Consider the following 20688-nt stretch of genomic DNA (forward strand, 5'->3'; position numbering starts at 1 on the left):
ATGTCCTTCTTATTTAAAAGCTAAAGTAATTCATAATGCTCTGGACTAAGCTGGATTGTCTTTGTGTCCTTCTTTAACTATTGATGAATAAACCAAGTTTACTCTTTTTCCATATGTGTAATGTATTCTGGTTTTGTGACTAAGCTGGATATTTTTATTTCACTACATGTTAAAGCCAATTAAAATACAAGAATTGCAGATTTACAATATCAACTCTCTGTACAGTTATGTGGCTAAGAATCCTCAGACTATTAAATATAAGAGAAATGTGACTCAAATGCAGATGCATAATTCACGTGTTACCACAGGACATGCAAAGTTGATTCATATAGCCTACATATAATAGGATGATGACACCTGGTGGATGTAGTGGGAACTGCATAAAGTAGGCCTCTGGTGCCATAGCCTACTTCTGGAGAGACTCTTGGATCTAAGAATCCATTTAAGTTAACTTTGACGTATTCCATAATTTAGCAGTAGTATATCCCCATAACAAAGTGAACCTGTGTGCTACTGTGGGACCAGATAAGAGGAAAAAGATATATTGCTCAGAAAGAGAAGGAAAAAAGTATGTAAGGGAATGCAAAAGTATTGGAAGAGCATGCAAAAAGTAAGCCTAAAAAACTCTCTGACCAATATGGGGCGAAATCACCATACTTTTACTTTACGTATTTTTATGTATTTATTGAAACTGTCCTTCATCTCAGATAGGAAAGGTGGATTGTATTTATTTATTTTATTTGGGGGGGGGGGGGCTTTTTGAGCTGTTATTTGATAGACAGGATAGCGCATAGAGTTGGAAATTGGGAAGCGAGAGAGTAGGGAAGGACTTTGAACACTGGCTGCCCACTACAGCCTCTGTACACTACACAGCACCACACTGCCCCCCTAATTGTACTTTTAACTGAATATTATATTTTATTAAGCTATGCTTTTATTAATACGCTGCAGCTAAGGCCTATTTACTAGCCCTTTGTAAATTCACATTTACAGTTAAAATAAACTATGATTTTGTTAAGAGACAACAGCATAAAATTAGGCTATATCTCTATTATATTCCAAATCCGTAAAATGCTGATTTATGCATCATTTAACAATAATATAATGTTATATAGACCACATCAAGCACTCTGTAAGGGGCTTTTCTGATTCTGAACAATCAGGTGAGAAATAAATGTATTTTACCAATTAATGTAGTCTATTCGATTTTTAGTGGGCAATGATTTCTTTTTTTCTTTTTTTTTTAAACTTTTAATTCTGTTGTTTTTATCCTTATTTAAAGAGTGGAAACAGCTAAATTTTGTTGCAACTCATTATGTCCACTAGGGGGCAGTCATAGTATAGTCTACTAATGACTACCAAAGATTCAAACCTCTCACAGATTTGATTAAAGTTAATACTAATTGTACCTAATTGTACAGCTTTTAACTTCCGTGTCACGATCAGTGCTTTATATTAACATTCAGTGGATACGCCTGCATACCATCAGCCTTTTTGTTCGGCGTTTTTATTCAAATTCGAATCTGTAATAAAGTTAAAATGCTGTAGGCTATTCATCATTTCCATGATATGTTTTTCATGTAACATAAGGTTACCCCGTTAAAAACGAAAAAAAAAACCCACTTAAATATAGGCTACCAGAGTGCGCAACAACTTACCAGCTGGAACTGAATGTCACATGTTGGATGCTCTCAGACCTGCCCTCTATCATAATAAAAGCTCCCACCTCCTCTTGGTGCCCTCTTCCCGCCCTCTTCATGTAATAGTATGATAATGAGGGCTGTGGATGTGGAGTGAGGGGTGGTTTTTAAGGCGTTTGACTCTATTTGGAGTTGTGTCCATTCCAGAAGAAAGAGGGTTTTTTTTCTCCCTCTTGTTCTTTTCTACTTGTAGCTGCATCAGCAGAGCTCGTCCGCAGGCTGCGTCCTCACAGAGAGCCTGCACCAGGATGGGTGCTCTCCCGGCGACAAGGATGTTATGGATTCTCATCTTTTATGGAATAACATTAGTTTATGGTGAGTTATAATTCTACTTTTGTCCTGTTTTCATGTTTTGCTACTTAAGAAATGTATATGTTGTAGAGGAACACTGATTTATAAAGTTTTTTAATCTGCTTTTACTATGATAAATGATTCTTAAAGTTGCTTATACCTGTACAGAATCCCTGTTTGCTATGATCTAGTTGGTGTTTCTTTCTTGCATTTAAGGATTAAGTGACTGCAATGCAGGCAATACCATTGGATACACTACAGAATTACTGCTCAGTCTTTATAGTGCCAACATTAAGCCCAATTAAATGCAGTTCTATTGATGTTTTTACCTTATATTTAACCCATACTCTTTTGTCACATGCAAAAGTTTTTATTTTAAATAAAAAAGAAGAATACAAAACAATGCTGTACTAGGAAAACACAACATTGTTACATTTTTAAGATTTAATGAATGAGGGATCACTTTGTTGAAGTAATAGCTCCACTTTTTGGTTACAGGTTCAAACGTCTGCACCTCCAGAGGGGCCAGCACATGCAAGCAGTGTCTGGCTGTTCACCCCAGCTGCGCATGGTGCCTACAAGAGGTGGGTTCCCTTTTCCGCTTCACTTCATTTAGGCAATGAAGGGCTGGTGCTGGGTGGTACAGATCTCCTCATTAAACAAGTTGTCCGACTTAGAAGAATTCATGCAGATGTATGATTTAGATGAAAGAAATTAGAGGGTAAAAGGAATGAAAGAAGGTCTGTTTGGGTTTGATTCCTGGTATATTAGACAAGTACTGTATGTATTCATGTTTCCTGCTTCACTCTAATGAGTGCAATGATGTAAAAATGTTAAACCCACCCTGGTGAGTCAACAAACTCAACCTTTCATTCAAGTGTGACATTTTCTAAGGATGACTAGATAGGTTCATAATTTTCAGAAGAACTTCTTGTACTTGTGTTAAAACTGGTGAATTTAGGAGATTTGTTTTTTAAACACAAGCACCATTTTCTTGGTGATTTTGGGACTTTAAGCCTCTAAATTAATCCAATATGGCCTCTTTCTGAACACAGCTTTTTCACAGATGGGAATTCTGTGAATAAATAACAACTTGATTACATTTTTAAAACAAAGTACTTCCAAAGCAGTGTGGAATTTGCTGAAAACGGACTGATTTCCCGTATAAAACCTGTGACCTATATTTTCTCAGGACTTTGGCCAGGGTGTTGCCAGTTCTTCCCGCTGTGATTTAAAAGGTAACCTTGTGGCAGCCGGTTGTGCTCCGTCAGCTCTGGAGTCTCCAAACAGCAAACTTCAGGTGATTGAGGACCGGCCCCTCAGCAACAAGGCAGCGGGAGCCACACAGGACGTCACCCAGATCAAACCCCAGAAACTGAGCATCACCCTCAGGCCAGGTAGATCACTAACCAAGAACAGCCAAGGACTTACTGATGGAGGAAATCTGTGTTTTGTTTTGAAGAAAGTTACATGCACGTTATGTCATGTTATGTTACATTATGTTACGTATGGTTAAGTCACATGCAATATTTACAGTAAAAGTAACATCAATTCATGTCTCCCATTAGATGATGCAAAGCGCTTTACAGTGAAAGTGCGTCAGGTAGAGGACTACCCGGTGGATCTTTACTACCTCATGGATCTCTCCTACTCCATGAACGATGACCTCTTCCGTCTGAGGACTCTGGGTAAGCTTCTGGCAGAGGCCATGAATCGCACCACCAGCAACCTCCGCATGGGCTTTGGGGCCTTCGTGGACAAGCCGCTTTCACCCTACATGTACATCTCCCCCAAAGAGGCTGTAAAGAATCCCTGCTTCAGGTACAGGTTTTGATTTTGAATGTCATGCTTTCTTACAGTTTTATGAAACAGTGTATTTGTTAATCATATTGAACAATAATGCTGACAAAAATGTATATTATCCTGCCATTATACTCCATGCTTACATTGTCTATCTCCAGATAGGAAAGACACTTCCTCAAACTATAGACATCAAAGATCAATTACTTCCATCATTCCCAAGTGTAACTACCTCCATGAAATGATAATGTTATGCAAGAGTGAGACTTACGTTTGCTTAGATTTGGTTAAGCTGTACGCTATGAAGGGAAATTCATCTGAATAAGTGGTTAATTGAATTTGTCTTGGTTGATTTTTTGCATAATGTGGTTTAATTTTAGAGACATTCTTATTCAGTTTAAGTTTGAAATTTAAACTAAAAAAGTACAACATTTATGTAAAAGTTTGGAAGTGTGTTTGGAAATACGCTAACATCTACTGTCAGACAGTTAGCTTAAGAAACCATAAAATCAGAGAGAAACCTAAAAGCGTTAAGTGTCAAAGTGTTTTACATTTTAAAGATCTAATACACACTTTGTAACAAGTCAAATATTGACTTTTAAAGTGTTTTGAGGCACACTTGTGGCAGAAGCTAAGCTCGTCATTTATGTTTGTTTAGAGCTCTAAAATAAGCTAACTGTCTCTTTGCTCTAGCTTTAGACTTAACATAGACTACAGGTGTATTAGAGAAGACTTTTATGTACTAATCTTCTTCAAGGTAATCCAATAAGCGCATCATTACCAAAATGTGGAACTATTGCTTTAGAGAAATTAGTCAGCCATTGTATGATTTAAAAAAACTTCAGGATTAGCCAAATTACCAACCTGAATCCAGATGAGTTTCTGATGGAAAGTTTATTTTAGTAGTCCATACTTCATTTAACAATTTTAGCACTCTTAATGTCTAGGACTATTGATTGGTGTTGATTTCACTTAGCTACTTGTTTATGTCTGTTTGTGGGAAGGAGCTTCATTATGCAGATGATGTCATGTTCTTCATGTTCGTCATCTTTAAACACAGCGTAGCTCAGTTAAAACTCATGCAGGCTCAGAGTCACAGCACTTGTTAAAGGCTTATTGTGGGTTCATACTGCTTGGTCAGCTGCTCTGAATCAGCTGTAGGTAATCTACTGAGAGGTTAAAAGTGTACCAATGCAAACCACCTAACCCCACCCAAAGCCTCCTCTGAGGTTGATTTGGTTGTTTGAGGTTCTCTTTGGGGTCATTTATTTTCTCGCTAACAAACACTCTGCTGAGATCCAGCTTCCAGGAATGTTTTCTGATAAAAGATAAGACAAGGGGAGAATTTTGGTCCAGTTCAAAATGGAGGGAGACAGAGGGGCACAATGGAAGTGCTGAGAAAGTCTTTTTAGAGGAAGAGTGATCTTTGTGAAACTAAAAACTTTTTAAAATGAACGATGAACAGAATAAAACATTCTAAATTATCTCAGATTGCAACTTAATCTGTTGGTCAGTCCATCAGATTGGTCCAAACTGAAACATCTCAAAAGCTATCTGATGGCTTTCCTTACAATTTGAGCAGATCTTCTCTGCCTAGTTTGAGTTCTACCAAGTTTAAGGAATCTGTTTGTTTTCTATGGCTAGCACTAATGAGTTTGACATTTCTTCTTTTATTTTGGTTGAATATGTCCAAAACTTCTGAATAGAATGACATTTAATTTGATACAGACAATCATGAGTTTAAGTCATAATTTATTAAGATTCATATCTTTTTTAAGGCTTTGGCACCCAAACTTTGGACTACTCAGAACACATCCCTGTGGTCTGCCAGTTCAAGAGTCAAATTTGGTTTATCTGTTTAATCACCCTACAAATGTTAATGTAATGGGTAGTTAGATTTTTGCAGTGAGCTAGGGTGTCTAACATTTTTTGGACATTTTTAGTTGCGTGGCTCATGATACAGTTTTATCTTTCATGTTAATATTTCTGGATGTTATGTCCATGTAAAGCACAATGTATCTCATGTAAAGATATATTGATATATTTGACTTACTTACTTTACTTACAAACAAATAATAGCAAAACTAATTGACATTCTTACAAGATGCACATTAAGTACAAGTTTATATTAGCTTGCAAGAAAACTAAACAAATGTTGACAATGTTCCTTACATTAGAATGTAAGCTTCATCATTGTTAGCACGTTAGCATGCTGATCCAGCTGTTTATTTTCCCACTCACAACTTCCCTTTAATAACTTTATCTCTAAGTGTGGAGGTCACACATAATATAAACAAATATATTCAGATGAATCCAAGCTCTGAGCAGCTTCTCTGATCAGATGATCTCTGTGTCATTGACAGCATCAACACCACCTGTCTGCCCCAGTTTGGCTACAAACACGTTCTGTCTCTGACGGAGGAGGTAGGCCGCTTCACAGAGGAGGTGAAGAAGCAGATGGTCTCAAGGAACCGAGATGCCCCGGAGGGAGGCTTTGATGCCATCATCCAGGCCGCTGTGTGCAAGGTGTGTACGCATACTAAAACACGTAACTCAGATGTTGTTTAATAGTCTTTCACACTTCTGTAACAGATGTACACACTCAAACATTTCAGGATTTGCAAACAGGAACTAGAGTTTAAGTAAACAAACAATATAATGTCAATATAAGGATTTCTGCTTAATTTCATACTTAAATATAATAGAAATAGTGAGTAATGACTGTCTACAATGGGTGTAACACCCGAGTCCCACTGTCTGTGATGTTTTCCGAGTTTTCCGAGTCATATTTTCTGTTTGTTGACATCGCCAGGACGGCGGCTGACTCCTCCCCTCGCGAATAAAAGTTGTTTAATTGAGGGACTAGAGAAAAGAAGAATACCATGCTGTACTCACTGCTTAACTGCGTTTCTAGATCACGCTCATTTCGGGTAAATTTACATGCAGTGTGAAGATACGAGCATAATAAAGATCGCTAGCATTAGCATGCTAACACAACAATGCACCGCGAGTTGTTTTGGTTTCATGCTGGTGCTCAAGGGCGACATCTGCTGGATCCGCATATAAAGCCTTTAAGTCAAGAGTCTTAAACTGAATATAACCTCTCATCCACATTCAGAATCAGAGTTAAAAAAGTTTAATTTTCCTTCCTATCTTTCTACATGTGTGGATGTTAACCAGGAACAGATTGGTTGGCGTCCCGGTGCATCCCACCTTCTGATCTTCACCTCTGATGCTAAGACCCACCAAGCTCTGGACGGTCGTCTGTCTGGAATCGTACAGCCCCACGATGGAAAGTGTCACCTCAACTCTGACAATATGTATAACATGTCCACCATCATGGTTAGTGTATACTGTAAGTGTGTGTTAGTTGCACAGGAAGAAAAGGATAAAAGGCTTTGTTTAAAACTGTAAAAGTGTGAAATGGAACATGTGTGTTTATGTGTGCATGTCCTTACTATACCACCTGGTTTGACCCCGCAGGATTACCCGTCTCTCGCTCTGATCACAGAGAAGATGTCAGAGAACAACATCAACCTCATCTTTGCCGTCACCAACCCTGTAGTTCCTCTGTACCAGGTCAGCCGCAACAGAAAAATACACAACAAAATATTTTAAGCACATGTTTTTAGAGGGAAACCGAGATAAAGACAAATCCAAGTCTGTTTTCATCTCATGCTGAACACAGAACCTTTTAGCCCAAGTCCTCCAAACCTCACTGGTTTGAACTGAGATTCTTGGATCCTGCATTGGAAGACTGGAAAACTCAAAATGAATCACTTTTTGTATGACAGACACAGTAGGATACAAACTCATTTTTTTCCAAAATAGAGCACTGTCGGAACAAACCGAGTATTTGCAGGAATTACAGAGGATGATTATCTAATTCATCATTCAGAAAAACCATCAGGTTAGGAATTTAAGGACATAAGAGGCAGGTTAAGAGTGTGAGAAAGTACTGCTTTTTAAGAGATTTTCACACAAGTATTTGTTGCCCTTACAACAGTAAAGGTTTGGTACAGCTTTCGCAACTACGTCATACCATGAAACCAATAAAACCAGTGTAGCATAAGGGTCAGAGTGTTTCCAATAAGCTTCCTTTTGGTGCGCTTGTTCAGCCTTTTCCTGCCATACAATTTAAATGAAGGAAAAATAAACTGTATGTTTTTAAATGTTTGAATGCAAAATAAGACATAAATAAATGACCTTGAACTGATAATTTCAAATGTGGTAAAAAAAAAATGTATTGACACAAATGCATTGATTCTGATTATTTAGTAGTCAGTAGTAGTAGGTGTAGTAAGGTGTAATAGTGTTAAAAGTAATTACATTATTGATGTAATATTGAGAAAATCTTAATAACCATTCATGTCATTGTTTATGTGACACAAACAGGTTTTATACGTATGAACTAATAAGTAAAAGTTATTCAAAAATGTTGATGAATAGTTTCCCTGACGGTGTATTCTGAAGCAGTCCTCCACTCTGTGTTTTTCTGTCTTGTAGAACTACAGTGAGCTGATTCCTGGCACCACAGTCGGAATACTGTCAAACGACTCTGGCAATGTTATTCAGCTCATACTGAAGGCCTACGCTGTAAGTGTTACATACACACACACACACACACACACACACACACACACACACACACACACACATACACATGCACAGACACACACACACACTCACTCATACACATGCACAGACCTTAGACTAGACAGTGTTTTAGGGATTGACATGTGTTTGCTGACACACACCCATAGCGTCTGAGTCATACACACAGTTGAGCCAGAGTCTCAGCTGAACTTCCACAGTGGCCAAAGTGTGAAGCTGACCAAATGTAGCAGACTCCTGGCTGTGTGATTATTTGGGTATAACGGCACGGAGCAGGTGGAAATTAAATCTAGCTTTATCTTTGGCTTTAACTTTGTAATATGTGTACACGTGCATATGAGCTTTAGTGTTCATCTTTGCTCTTGTATTTTCCTCATACAAATCAATGATTTGGGAGAATAGAAGGAAAAAATACGAGTTTTGATTTGTTAAAAAAAAGATTGTTGATTAATTGTTTGCATTTAGTTTTCTGTAACACTATCATTAACTTAAGCAGATTCGACATCATCTCCATTCTAAGCCTTCCATGTGTTTCTTGCTGTTTTTTTTAATTTGCTTTACTGGTATTGTCAGAAAATCCGTTCCAAGGTGGAGTTGGAGCTTCAAGGAGTCCCTGAGGAGCTGTCCCTGTCCTTCAACGCCACGTGTCTGAATGGAGAGCTCATCCCTGGCCTTAAATCCTGCTCTGGAATCAAGATAGGAGACACGGTTAGTTCATGCAACCCGTACTTTTGACTCCCTCTAAAAACATCATGGCATCACTGTTGAAAGTAATGGAAAGCTGTTCAAAGAAAAAATGATTATTATTATTCCATTCGGAGTATTCATTTTCAGAAAAAGGCGAAATAGGATGAAAGTTTGAATCAACAAATTTAAACCCTTACCAATGACACATACTGTTAGGTTAGGTTGGGTTAGGTTAAATTGGGTAAATTAATCTTAGGTTAGGTTATCTTAGATTAAGTTAGGTTAGATCATAGGTTAGGTTAGGTAAGGTTAGGTTAGGTTATTTTAGCTTAGCTTAGATAAGGTTAGGTTAGGTTAGGTTAGGTTATGTTAGCTTAGGTTAAGTTAGGCTGGGTTAGGTCAGGTTAAGTAGGGATAGGTAGAATAGGATAGGCCATCTCTTCTCCATAAGATACATAAAAGTTGCAGTAGCAGTATCCAATTGAACAGATTTATTACATGCATTAAAGAAGTGATTATGAGAAAAAATATTATCAACAGTCATGTCTATACTTTTTCACCACCAGCCAGTCTATCAATATGGATGGAAAATCACACAGGATGACTGACATTTATCATGACTAAATGGCATTAAAATAACATATTTCAGTTTAAAACAAGTTATTTTTGGTTTCTTTCCATTTCCCCTTTTGCTGCTGTTAACATGTTTAAAAGTAGGATTTTCCCTCATGGAGTCAGAGAGAAGATGATGGAAAAAAGTTGATCAGAGCTGTCTCAGAGTTTGATGTTTTCTTATTCTCCTTCTGGCTACTTCATTCACAGCAATCTGACAACACAAAGAGTTATTCTTATTCTTTTTTTTATTTAGCATTTTTTCTCTATCACAGCTTCTTTGGCTCTTTTCCCCGCTCTCTCCTCACTGCAGGTGACATTTTTTGGCCTTCACACATTTCCCTCTTTCTGCCTTGGCTCCTCTTGTTTTCACCATATATGGCTTTCTCTCCAGATTTTAAATCTGCCCACTTTTGGACATTTACCAGATTGGGATGTAATGCTGAATGAACAGTTACTTTTACTAAATACATATGGAGGCATTCCTGTCTGACATTTTTGTGTTGTTTCCACCCAATGCTTAGACAATGCTCACGGTTTAAGGGCCTATTAAAACAACATTTACTTAACTGCTGTAATTTGTTACCTCATTTACAATGGGGTGTTACAGAGAAAGGATAATCTAGGTACAAAATCTGCTGTAAGACTTAAGAAAAAAACTAATATTTATTTTATACAAAAATTTTTTGTCACAATTTCAATTCCCTCTCAGGTCTCTTTCAGCGTGGAAGCCAGAGCTCGTGGCTGCCCCAAACAGAAGAAAAAAACCTTCATCATTAAACCTGTGGGCTTTAAGGATTCCCTCTCCATCACTGTCACCTTTGAGTGCGACTGTAAGTGTCAGAGCAAAGCCCAGCCCGACAGCCCTAAGTGTAACCACGGAAATGGCACCTACGAGTGCGGCATCTGCCAATGCCACCCGGGCCGCTTGGGGCCGCACTGCGAGTGTGCAGAGGGGGATTATAACCCCACAGAGCAGGACCGCTGCAGTGGACCTGCGGGCTCCAGAGGTCCTCAGTCTGCCATCTGCAGTGGCCGTGGAGACTGTGTGTGCGGCCAGTGTGTGTGCCACAGCAGCGACTTTGGAAAGGTGTGGGGAAAGCTGTGTGAGTGTGACGACTTCAACTGCCTTCGCTACAAGGGGGAAATATGCTCAGGTAAGATCTAATGAGCCAAAATAGGAATATGATTTACCTTTCAAATGAATAATAGCATGATTAATAGATAGGTCAAATGGATACACTTGGAATGCATTTGGAATGAATACATTTGGGAATGTATTATGACTGCAGTTTTTGTTTGTTGTTGCTGTAGTTGTTTAGGTGAGAAGATAGAGACAAATGATCCCATCTTTATCACCCAGAGCGCGATGTCTCATTATATCTAACCATAAGTCTAAAATCTTAAGATTTTTAGTTAATGGTTCAAGAAAGCTTCAGCTCCTCACATTGGGGAGGCTGGAATGGTTGAATGAATATTTAACTTTTTGTGATTACAAAATTGCTCAAAATGTTGTTGGTGTAAAAGTAACAAATGTTGTTGGTGTAAAAGTAATTCCAAATATTATAATGATTTCATTTCTTATAATACTTTATGCTAATCAATACTAAGCTAAAGCTACTGCTGTCTTTACGTTCAGATTCAGCTTATTTCTCAAACTGTTAAACCATGCCTTGAAATGATCATGAACCAAACAATACTGGTGAAACTGAAAGATGAGGTAGGGTTAAGTGTCCCTCTGACATTCATAAACATAGTGTGTAGAGTTTCAGAGAATGTATGTCTCTTGGCCATTGGGGGTTTGCGGTCCCCCTTCACCACACTGGCTTGCCACCCACCCAATCTGGGAAGCATTACTTACAATAACAATCCTCCCCTCTGCCCGGGACATGGGCTCCATTCACAATAAACACATGGTGTGATGTGTGCATGCGTGTGAATGTAAACCCAGGTTGTATGTTTATGTCAGTGAGGCTGAGATTTTGTACAACAGAGTTCATCAGGATTGATGTATAGAGAAGATTTCTCAAGTTTGACAGTAGCTTGCTTCGGCCAGAGGAGAGTCTCTGTTTTCTGAAAGTTTCTCTAATGTGGTTGCGGTTTTGAAATAGTGAGGACGAGTTTGTATTTGGTAATTGTTAAGAGCTTTAAGTCAGAGCCTCATAATCCTTCTGTTTTCTAGTGATTTAAAAAAAAGACAGTATGTCATTCAGCCAAAAGAAATGATGCTATCCAGAGGATGTTTGTCACTTCTTTTCAGTCTGGGAGAAACATAAAACTATATTACGTAATAGCTTTTAATATTTTTCTAATAGCAATTCATTTCCTTGTTGTCGCTCAACGGAAGGTTTTGGGTTCAATTCCCTGCTCCTGAAGTCACATGCTGAGGTGCCCTTGGGCAAGTCACTGAACCCCAAATTGCTCCCGCTACTACGCCTGCTTTCTACAAATTCTACAGTTATCTATTACAAGTGCTCTTATTCATTGCATAGTAGTTAGTACATGAACTGGTAATTGAATTACTAAGAGGAAATCTTCATATAGCATTGTCGATTACACTGCACTCCTGCCTATAGCTTACTATAAGATCTCATATCACTCTACCCCCCATCTGCTCCCCTCACAGAGAAATGTTTTCCTTTATTCCCCAGTGCCCATAGATTAACATGAAAAATACCTTTCTGCTTACATATTGGCTCATGTGGTGTAATGAGGCTAAAAATAAACCCATGTTTGGGCAGAAAAGGGCCAAGATTGAGAGAACTGGAAATGATCAGTGTGTGTGTGTGTGTGTGTGTGTGTGTGTGTGTGTGTGTGTGTGTGTGTGTGTGTGTGTGTGTGTGTGTGTGTGTGTGTGTGTGTGTGTGTGTGTGTGTGTAAAACATGGTGTAAAACATGGTCTGCTTTTGTCTGGAAATACCTTGTTCAAGATGAGGAACACAGTCTATGTTCGTCCCCTCAGAGGGATGTAATTAAAAGTCAGCGGTCCTGTGGTCAAGTGGTAATGATAGTTTGGTTATGGTTCATTTTTATTTAGTCAGACTGTTCCAAGAAGCTTCCTGTCTCATTGTTTAAAGTGGCATTGTTGTGTTGATATAGGCTCTTTTTATATTGGTATGCCCATACACACATAGATACATGGAATAACAACAAACAAAAGTGGACACACACTGAATCATGTGTCCAAAAGTAAAAGCTCTCCACACGATAACAAATGGGGTTTGAGTTTCTTAACAAACATGACTAACCACTTCTGTTTTCAAGTGTTTGAAATCAAACAGAGGTTGTTATGCTAACATACTGTGTGTAAAAATGTCTAACCAAGATGTTACAGTGATTGTTTATGCTGGAAAAATTATACTTGAAACATTTGTAGTAGGTGTAAACAACTACATTTGTAAAAAAAAAAAAACAATGTAGTGTGTACCACTACCTCAGCTAGCATGTTTTAGCTAGCTTGTGTGAGCTTGCATGTGGTTTGTCTTACAGACAGAGTGGTGGATATTTTCAAGCTATTTTGTAATTTCTTAAACAAAGTTAAAGCACGTCATCAAACGGGAAAATACACAAAGTTCTGACACAGGCTTGTGGTAAATGTACTCAAAACCACTTAACAAGCTAGGTCATTACACACTCATGCTGTCCTGACAAAAGTTGAAACCCACGGAACTTCGTAATTCTGGTGGAGTTCCCAAGATTTCTAAAGAAACTTGTTTCCTAGAAAATGTCTAAAACGGAGTCTAATACTAGGCATTAGATTAATTCATTGTAAACATCATGTAAACGTAGTACTCATTTTTAGAGTTGCAAACTCACAATATGTTGATAGAGTGAAAAAAAAGGATGACAATGCTCCGACTAAGGTACATGAACTTTATTGGGTAATAACATGAAAAAGATTGAGACAAGAAGTTAATGCTTGTTAACGTGGCTAAAAATAACAACATATCATATTAGCCTATCAAACTGACTCTTCAAAACAAAATAATCCACAACAATTTAAAATATAGTCCTGTCAACCACCACAAAGCAGTCCAAGCCTTTCCTCTTTGTTTCCTAACTCCTACCACACCCTCGTTTTAGCACGGAATTCATTTTACTTGCACTGTCCTCCTCTCCTTAATCATTTATTGGCTGTCTCTTTGGAAAGGAAATGTTACCAGTAAACAATTTTGTAGTGGCTTTGAAAAGCCTCTGCAACCCACTGACATTTTGGTGGTGTTGTCACTACATAGGCCTCCTCATGCTGTGCAAAAAAGCAACGTGGTCAAATAATAAATGGATGTGTTCTCGATCCCTCTGCCTTCCCTTCTGTACCAGGCCATGGCGTCTGTAACTGTGGCTTCTGCCAGTGTGCACCAGACTGGCAGGGTGAGAACTGTAACTGCTCCAGACGCACTGACACCTGTATGTCCAACGTGGGTCTGCTGTGCAGCGGGAGGGGCCAGTGTGTATGTGGGGCTTGTGAGTGCACACAGCCGGGTGCTTATGGAGCCACATGTGACAAATGCCCCACCTGCCCTGATGCCTGCACCATGAAGAAGTGAGTCGACACAAAAACAATGGACGAATTACATTTTTGCTTTCAGAATGAAGTGACACCCGGATGTATGTTTTTCTTTATGAAGAGAGTGTGTGGAGTGTAAGCACTTCAAGAGGGGAAGGCTGTTTGAGGATAACACCTGCTCTAGAATCTGCAAGGACGAAATTAGGCTGGTGGACGAATTAGGTGAGACCAATCTGAACAATTACCAGCCCATAGAGCCATTACTTACAACTTGTAAACAGTACTTAGTTACTATCGCTGGCAAAAAAAAGAGTTATATCTAAAAAGATAAAGACCAAAGAAATGAATTTCCTGTTTAAAAAAATTCAGTAAACCAAAAGGAAGAGGAGAGAAACACCTAGAGCAACTCATTTGAACTATTTTCTCTCCATGCAGTGCTCCATGATACAAATGCTGTGAACTGCACTTACAAGGATGAGGATGATTGCCTGGAGCGTTTCCAGTATTATGAGGACACCAGTGGCAAGTCTATATTGTTTGTCGTCAAAGAGCCAGGTAAGACAAATCCATCCTTAATTGAAACCTTTAGTAACTGCAGAAAATTAAAGCTGCACTAATATGTAATATTTTAACAATGACTTATATAAAAACAATTGTGTGAATGGGGTTGCTCTTTGTGAGGAACCCAAATGTGATTATCTAAGCTCTAAGCTCTGCTGTTCTCTTCCTTCAGTTATTTATCTTAATTCAGCTCATTGTTTTGGACTTAAAACTCTATTAAACCTTCTTTACAGCTGCTTTAAAAAAGGTTTGATTTGGGTACATTAGCTGAGCAATATCAGAAAACTCTCAGAAAACTGTAGAAATGAGTTGTTGAACATATATTAGCATTTAGCAGATACCTAGTCAGATATTTATTGGACACATGGTTTTCAATGTAGTGTTTAAATGTTGTTTAGCTGCCCTCATATGTCCCAAAAAATGATTCAATACTGGCTAAAGGACAGTATATAAAATATGGTTTGGATTTTCTGTATATACGAACAAAGCAAAATTGATGTATAGACTGAAAAGCAAGCACTGCACAGAAAATGGACTTTTAAATCTAAACCCGCAAAAGAAAAATCAACATACAAGCTATATTAGTTGAATAAGAATATCCTCTCCTTTGTGAAACCTGTGTTTTCTCTTTACCCAAGAACAAGTTGTCACTTCCCTCTGCGTGCCCTTCATCTGCTTGTTAAGTGGCCAAATAGAAAGAGTGTGGGGCGGTAAAACAGCCTTTAATGACCAGCAGTGCCCGCAGAGAAAGTCTGTCCCAGGGTCTGCCTTTAATGAATGTGTGTGTTTAATTAAGACACAACTGGGTAGCAGAGAAGTAAACCAAAATTTGCCTTGAACACAGTGCACCCCGTCGTGTCAAAGAGGGTCGTAAACAGCTGGCCAGGTCCTCCTGGAACCCGCTGACTCCACAAATCCTCATGAGGAAAGCAGGAGAGGGAGAAGTAGAGGAGACTTTTTAAGAAAAAGAAAGGGATGGAAAACATTTTTAAAGGAAGAATGAGGCTTGGTAACTAAGGATAAAGAGAAGAGAGGAAGGGGGAAATAAAATATAAAGCATTCTCTCATTTTATAGCTGTCATTTGTATAGGTTTATAAATAGTCATGAGTTCTAACCTGAAATAATGTGTGCTTTTGCCTTATTGGTAGCATCTATAGGGATCAAAAGGGCCAGTTTAAGAGCAGGAAATAGAGGAAATACTGAAAGCTATAAGGAGAGAGGAAGAGGCAGAAAGCTTTGATGTCGGTTGTAAACATTCACCCTGGTTGCCCCTTTACGTTAACCCAGCTACCATCTATCCACTTGGCTTACTTTGCACATACATTATGTGAAAGTAAGTACAAACATGTAGAAAAATGGCTTGACGACAGAGAGCCAGACCGGCAAACAAACACATATGGAGACCAGATAGATCTTAACACTGGTGGATAGAAGTTTAAACTTCAGACATTTTTGCAATAAAGATGAAAATCTCTACCAGACTTCCCTCGTTGCCTCCTGTGACCATGAAAACAAATGCAACGAGTAACATTTTTTGCTTTGAATCAAATCATACCTTTTTGTCCATAATATTGGTATTCATTACTTGAAAAATTAACAATTCAAAGGAAAGCCGTACCACCTGTAGCTCCTTTACCGCATGTCATTCCCCACTCTCTCTCCCTGATTTCTGACTCTATCCACTGTCCTATCTCTCCATTAAAGGCACAAAAAAGCCCCCCCAAAAAAATAAAAGTAAAGCCGCTATACGGATTAGTTGTATATTCTTCTTATTGACATAAGATGACAACTCAGGTGAAAGAGGTACAAAAGAAGTGCTTTATAGTGACCCACCAATGAAGACCCTCCAAGCTCTACAGTTAGCTTAATAGTCACCGTCCGCTAATTGTTTTAATTTACCGTCCTAAACCTTACTGTTTTGGCTCATTCTCATTACTCTTCTTATTCGGCAACAGCAGGCAGTTGTGCTCTAAAAGCAACCTCTGAAGGCCACTGTGGAACAACAAACAATAAAAGGGCAAAGTTAGTGACTGAGCAAAGTGGAGCTAAATTAAAGCTTACAGGAATTGATATCAGACATAACATACATGAGGTAGCCCAAAAGACAACTCCAAATAAATGCTAATGCTGCTCGTGTCAAAAAGAAACTGTTCGCTGTCAAGTTTGAAATATCAACTTCAAAAGATGAATTTGCAACATTCTGTACATCAGCAAATATCAAATATAAGTTTAACTGTCTCTGGGTTTGTTGCTCTCGGCTCTGTGTTTATAGCGACAGGGCTGCTTCTCTTTCCAGATGCAGCTCATTCATGTGTCATGCAGAGGGGCATACATGTTACATACATGTACATGTATTTTTTTTTAGCATAAATCCCTCCCTCTCTAAACACCACCATGCCTGTATGTGTAGGAGGAGAGATGGCCCCACCCACTCTATGGTAGTGATAAAATGTCAGTGTGTTCACAGCTTGTTTTTACTGCCTTCTGGTGCAAATGAAGAAAAAACACTGAAATGAAGAAAAAATAATCACTGCTGGTGGCAGTTAGGGGGTTCCAGGCCGTTTTGTGAAGCATCAGCCACAACAAGTTAAAAAATGTCACTTTGAGCTGGTTTAAATCTGTTTAAAGAAAGAGGGAGAACAATGAATTAGTCATTTAATCATCACAAAGCCTGCAGCAATTCAACATTTCATTCCTTCCAGATTTGAATGAAACTCAGTGTGTATGTTCAGGAAATAGTCAAAGATCTTGAGTTATGAGGAAACAGGTGGTGTGCCACGCCCACTTTCATCAATCAGTATGACACTTCAGATTTTGATTCAAACACACCCACAGAGCAAGCAAACCAATTTGGAAGAAAATCTGCCTACCCAATTTTAGGACACACATTTTTTTTTAAGTTTTCTTCAGGCCATTTTTTTCCATTAAGGATAGGACAGCTACAGAAAACATTTGGAGGAGTGGGAGATAACATGCATCAAAGCACAGCCGCTTCAAGGTTTATAGCCTCCATACATGGGGCACGCAACAAAATCGCAAGGCTATCCGGCGCCCAGAATATACATTTTTGGTAACCCCTATGAGTTAGGATTCGATTAGAGGCCAATGATGATTGGCCGAATTATTAGTAGTCATGGCCATTTCTCTTGTAAACCCTTGTGAAATGTATTGGTCAATATCTTTTAAACTAAAGATATTAACAACCTTTGTAAAACATATAATAATCTTTGTCCAATGAGCATCCACAGCAAATTATGTACAATTTGACCAACAGTTTAGGAGATGTCAGAAATTTGATTTTCGGAAAAAGGAAAAATGCAGAAAATCCATCATGGGGGAATTTGGTCCAAGAGGATTTTCTGTAGAGCACAATGAGCTGGACTTGTGTGTCAAATTTCAATTAAATCTGAGTTACGGTGTGAGGGGCGTTGAACTACTGAGTTTTGTGTCCTTAAGTAAAGCGCCACCATCTGGCCAATTGGGTTTATATTTTTTTGGGGAAGCTAATCATCATTTCCAGTAACTGTGCCAAGTTTCGTGTTTCTACCTCATTCCATCTGAAGGGAATTTGAGCTGTGGAATAGGACAAATAATTATAAAAATAAATTGGCACAAAAACAATATATAGGGTTCTAAAAACCTGATCTCAAAAAGAAAGATTTTTTTGGTGGTAAATTAAGAGCAAAGTTCTCCGGAGCAGCTAATGTTGGGGAAAAAATTACCAAGGAGAGCAAAGCAAGAAGTGTAAAGTTACGAGGAAGGACGTAGGACAGAGAGGACAGCAGCACAAGCAACATAAAATCCATATAAGTGAAGGAGACAAGGAGGAAACAGTGTTATGAAAGCAGACTTCTTCTGTCCTTCCTGGCTTATCTTCTCCTGTGTGCCCATGTGACTCATTTCTTTATCTCTTCTTCTTCTGCTTTTTCTCGTTCCTCTTCCACCCAGACTGTCCCAAGGGTCCAGACGTTTTGGTGGTGCTTCTATCTGTGGCCGGAGCCATCCTCTTTCTCGGCTTGGCGGCTCTGCTTATCTGGAAACTACTTGTCACAATCCATGACAGACGGGAGTTCGCCAAATTTGAGGAAGAACGGGCTCGTGCCAAATGGGACACGGTCAGTAAATTCAGCACGTGTTCAGTTCAGTTTGTTCAGGTAGACCCAGGTAGACCCCAATGTTCATGGTCTTTAATTAAAAAAGAAACACTGAGCAATGATGCCACTCATTTGTTCTGCCTTGCAGTCCTGCAAGCACCCTTTCTACACACACATTCACTCACTAAAGGCCACACACGCAGCCTCTCACTCCTTGGCTGAAGATGTTTTTTATTATTTTTGTGGCATGTTGTAACTCCCAGCAGAACAAAAGGCAGCCACCGGAAGGGCTGGGTTTAAATTAGCTAACGCTAATTAGCTATTTACTGGTAACAGGCATCTTTGTGGCCTGAAGAAAAAGAAAAGAAATCCCATAAGGCTGAACACCATCAGAGTGCTTTAATAGTGACAGAAACCAAATTCATCAGCCACACTTTAAAGTTTATACTCGTGTCTAAATCCCAGGATAGGTGTACTGAATACATGCTGACATGGAGTAGGCATTCTTTGTATTAATGTTCTCGCTCATTCATTCATTTGTTTCCCCTTAACTCATGTATCTTAATGTGTATTTTCACAACAGGGACACAACCCGCTCTACAAAGGAGCCACATCTACCTTCACAAACATCACATACAGAGGGAAAGACTGACGCAGCTGAACAAGGACAAAAGAACAGACTTTTGCTGTCCTTTGTGGAAAGGCGCCCAATCATGTGCAGGCCTCTACTGTCCCAAGATAACAATGAATAATGATATGTGTTTGTAAATATGTAGAAAATGATTTTTTTTGGACACAATTTGTCAGGCATTTGTCATAAACACCCTCTTGTACCCTGATAAATGAGACTTCTACCTATACACATACCAGCCATGTTTGTAGTTTTTGTTTGCGCTGCTTTTACACAGCCCCCCCAAAGGCTGTAAATGTGGTTATTTTTTCACACAACTACAACTTCTGTTTTCAGTTGTTAATACCCATAGACTTTGCTGTGAAAAGTATTTTTTTTTACCATTAGTATGAAACAACTTAATACCACTTTTGTAAAGTGATGCAGTTTATTTATTGAATCATTGAAGTCAGGGGGAGAACAAATTGAGTCATCTTACACAACAACTTCATTTTCTGTTCATGATTTGTGGATTTGGTGTTTGTGGTTTTCATTTGGATCGTGGCATTGGCTGACAATCTGTCTTTTGGTCAAATGACGAGCCGGACATACAGTGTGGTCTGAAGTAAAAGTTAGAATTTTACCAGAAAAATGGTGCATTTATTTTGTGTTGACTAAATAAGGAGCATTATTCAGCAATGCCTTCTTGAAGTTGAGTCTAAGCCTTCTGAAACTCAATTTCACCCAAAAAAATACACCAAGACAGGCTCAGGCTGACATCACTCTGTGGTGGGCGAAATTGATTGAAACATGATGTGGTTTAATAGTAACTAGTATCTTCAAGGAAATGCTCCAATTTAGTTATTCAAAACCACAAATTCAATTACTAAAGATGAGAAAGGGACATCCCAACTAAATTTGACCTTAGTGTGTAGGGGCTGTAGTCTGCAATGCTCTGCCTCCATCTCCTGGATTTAAGCTGCAAGTGTAGATCACTGGTCTTTCCAACATGTGCAAAGCGATTCACATAAAAATGACAATTAGATTTGAATTAAGAGGAACAATACAACGCAAAGTAGAGGCAAAACCAAACAGATGAGTGTGAATTCTATTTTTGTGTGTTCTCTGAATTGTTTATGGACCAGTATCTGGAGGATGATGTGAAAACAAAACGTGCCATATACTGCAGATGTTTTTGTGTGTGGAGAGGA

The 20688-nt window shown here is 38.7% G+C and overlaps 1 protein-coding gene across 3 annotated transcripts; it reads left to right on the plus strand.

Annotated features, from left to right (window-relative positions):
- The first annotated feature begins 394 nt into the window (after positions 1-394).
- Positions 395-20130, plus strand: LOC132955488 (integrin beta-3-like). Of its 3 annotated transcripts, XM_061028343.1 has the most exons (16): positions 395-442; positions 1894-2015; positions 2490-2575; positions 3184-3388; positions 3560-3812; positions 6155-6317; positions 6972-7133; positions 7275-7370; positions 8298-8387; positions 8979-9113; positions 10417-10861; positions 14025-14247; positions 14333-14433; positions 14647-14766; positions 18722-18888; positions 19451-20130. In XM_061028343.1, the coding sequence occupies exons 2-16, from the start codon at positions 1949-1951 to the stop codon at positions 19517-19519; spliced, it is 2382 nt and encodes a 793-aa protein (XP_060884326.1). In that variant the 5' UTR covers positions 395-442; positions 1894-1948; the 3' UTR covers positions 19520-20130. The 3 variants fall into 3 exon arrangements, with proteins under 3 accessions (XP_060884326.1, XP_060884324.1, XP_060884323.1); XM_061028341.1 differs by lacking the exon at positions 395-442 and having other exon boundaries at positions 1427-2015; positions 6978-7133; XM_061028340.1 differs by lacking the exon at positions 395-442 and having other exon boundaries at positions 1429-2015.
- The last annotated feature ends 558 nt before the right edge of the window (positions 20131-20688 follow it).

The sequence above is a fragment of the Labrus mixtus genome, chromosome 21, assembly GCF_963584025.1.
Source record: "Labrus mixtus chromosome 21, fLabMix1.1, whole genome shotgun sequence".
Taxonomy (NCBI): Eukaryota; Metazoa; Chordata; class Actinopteri; order Labriformes; family Labridae; genus Labrus; species Labrus mixtus.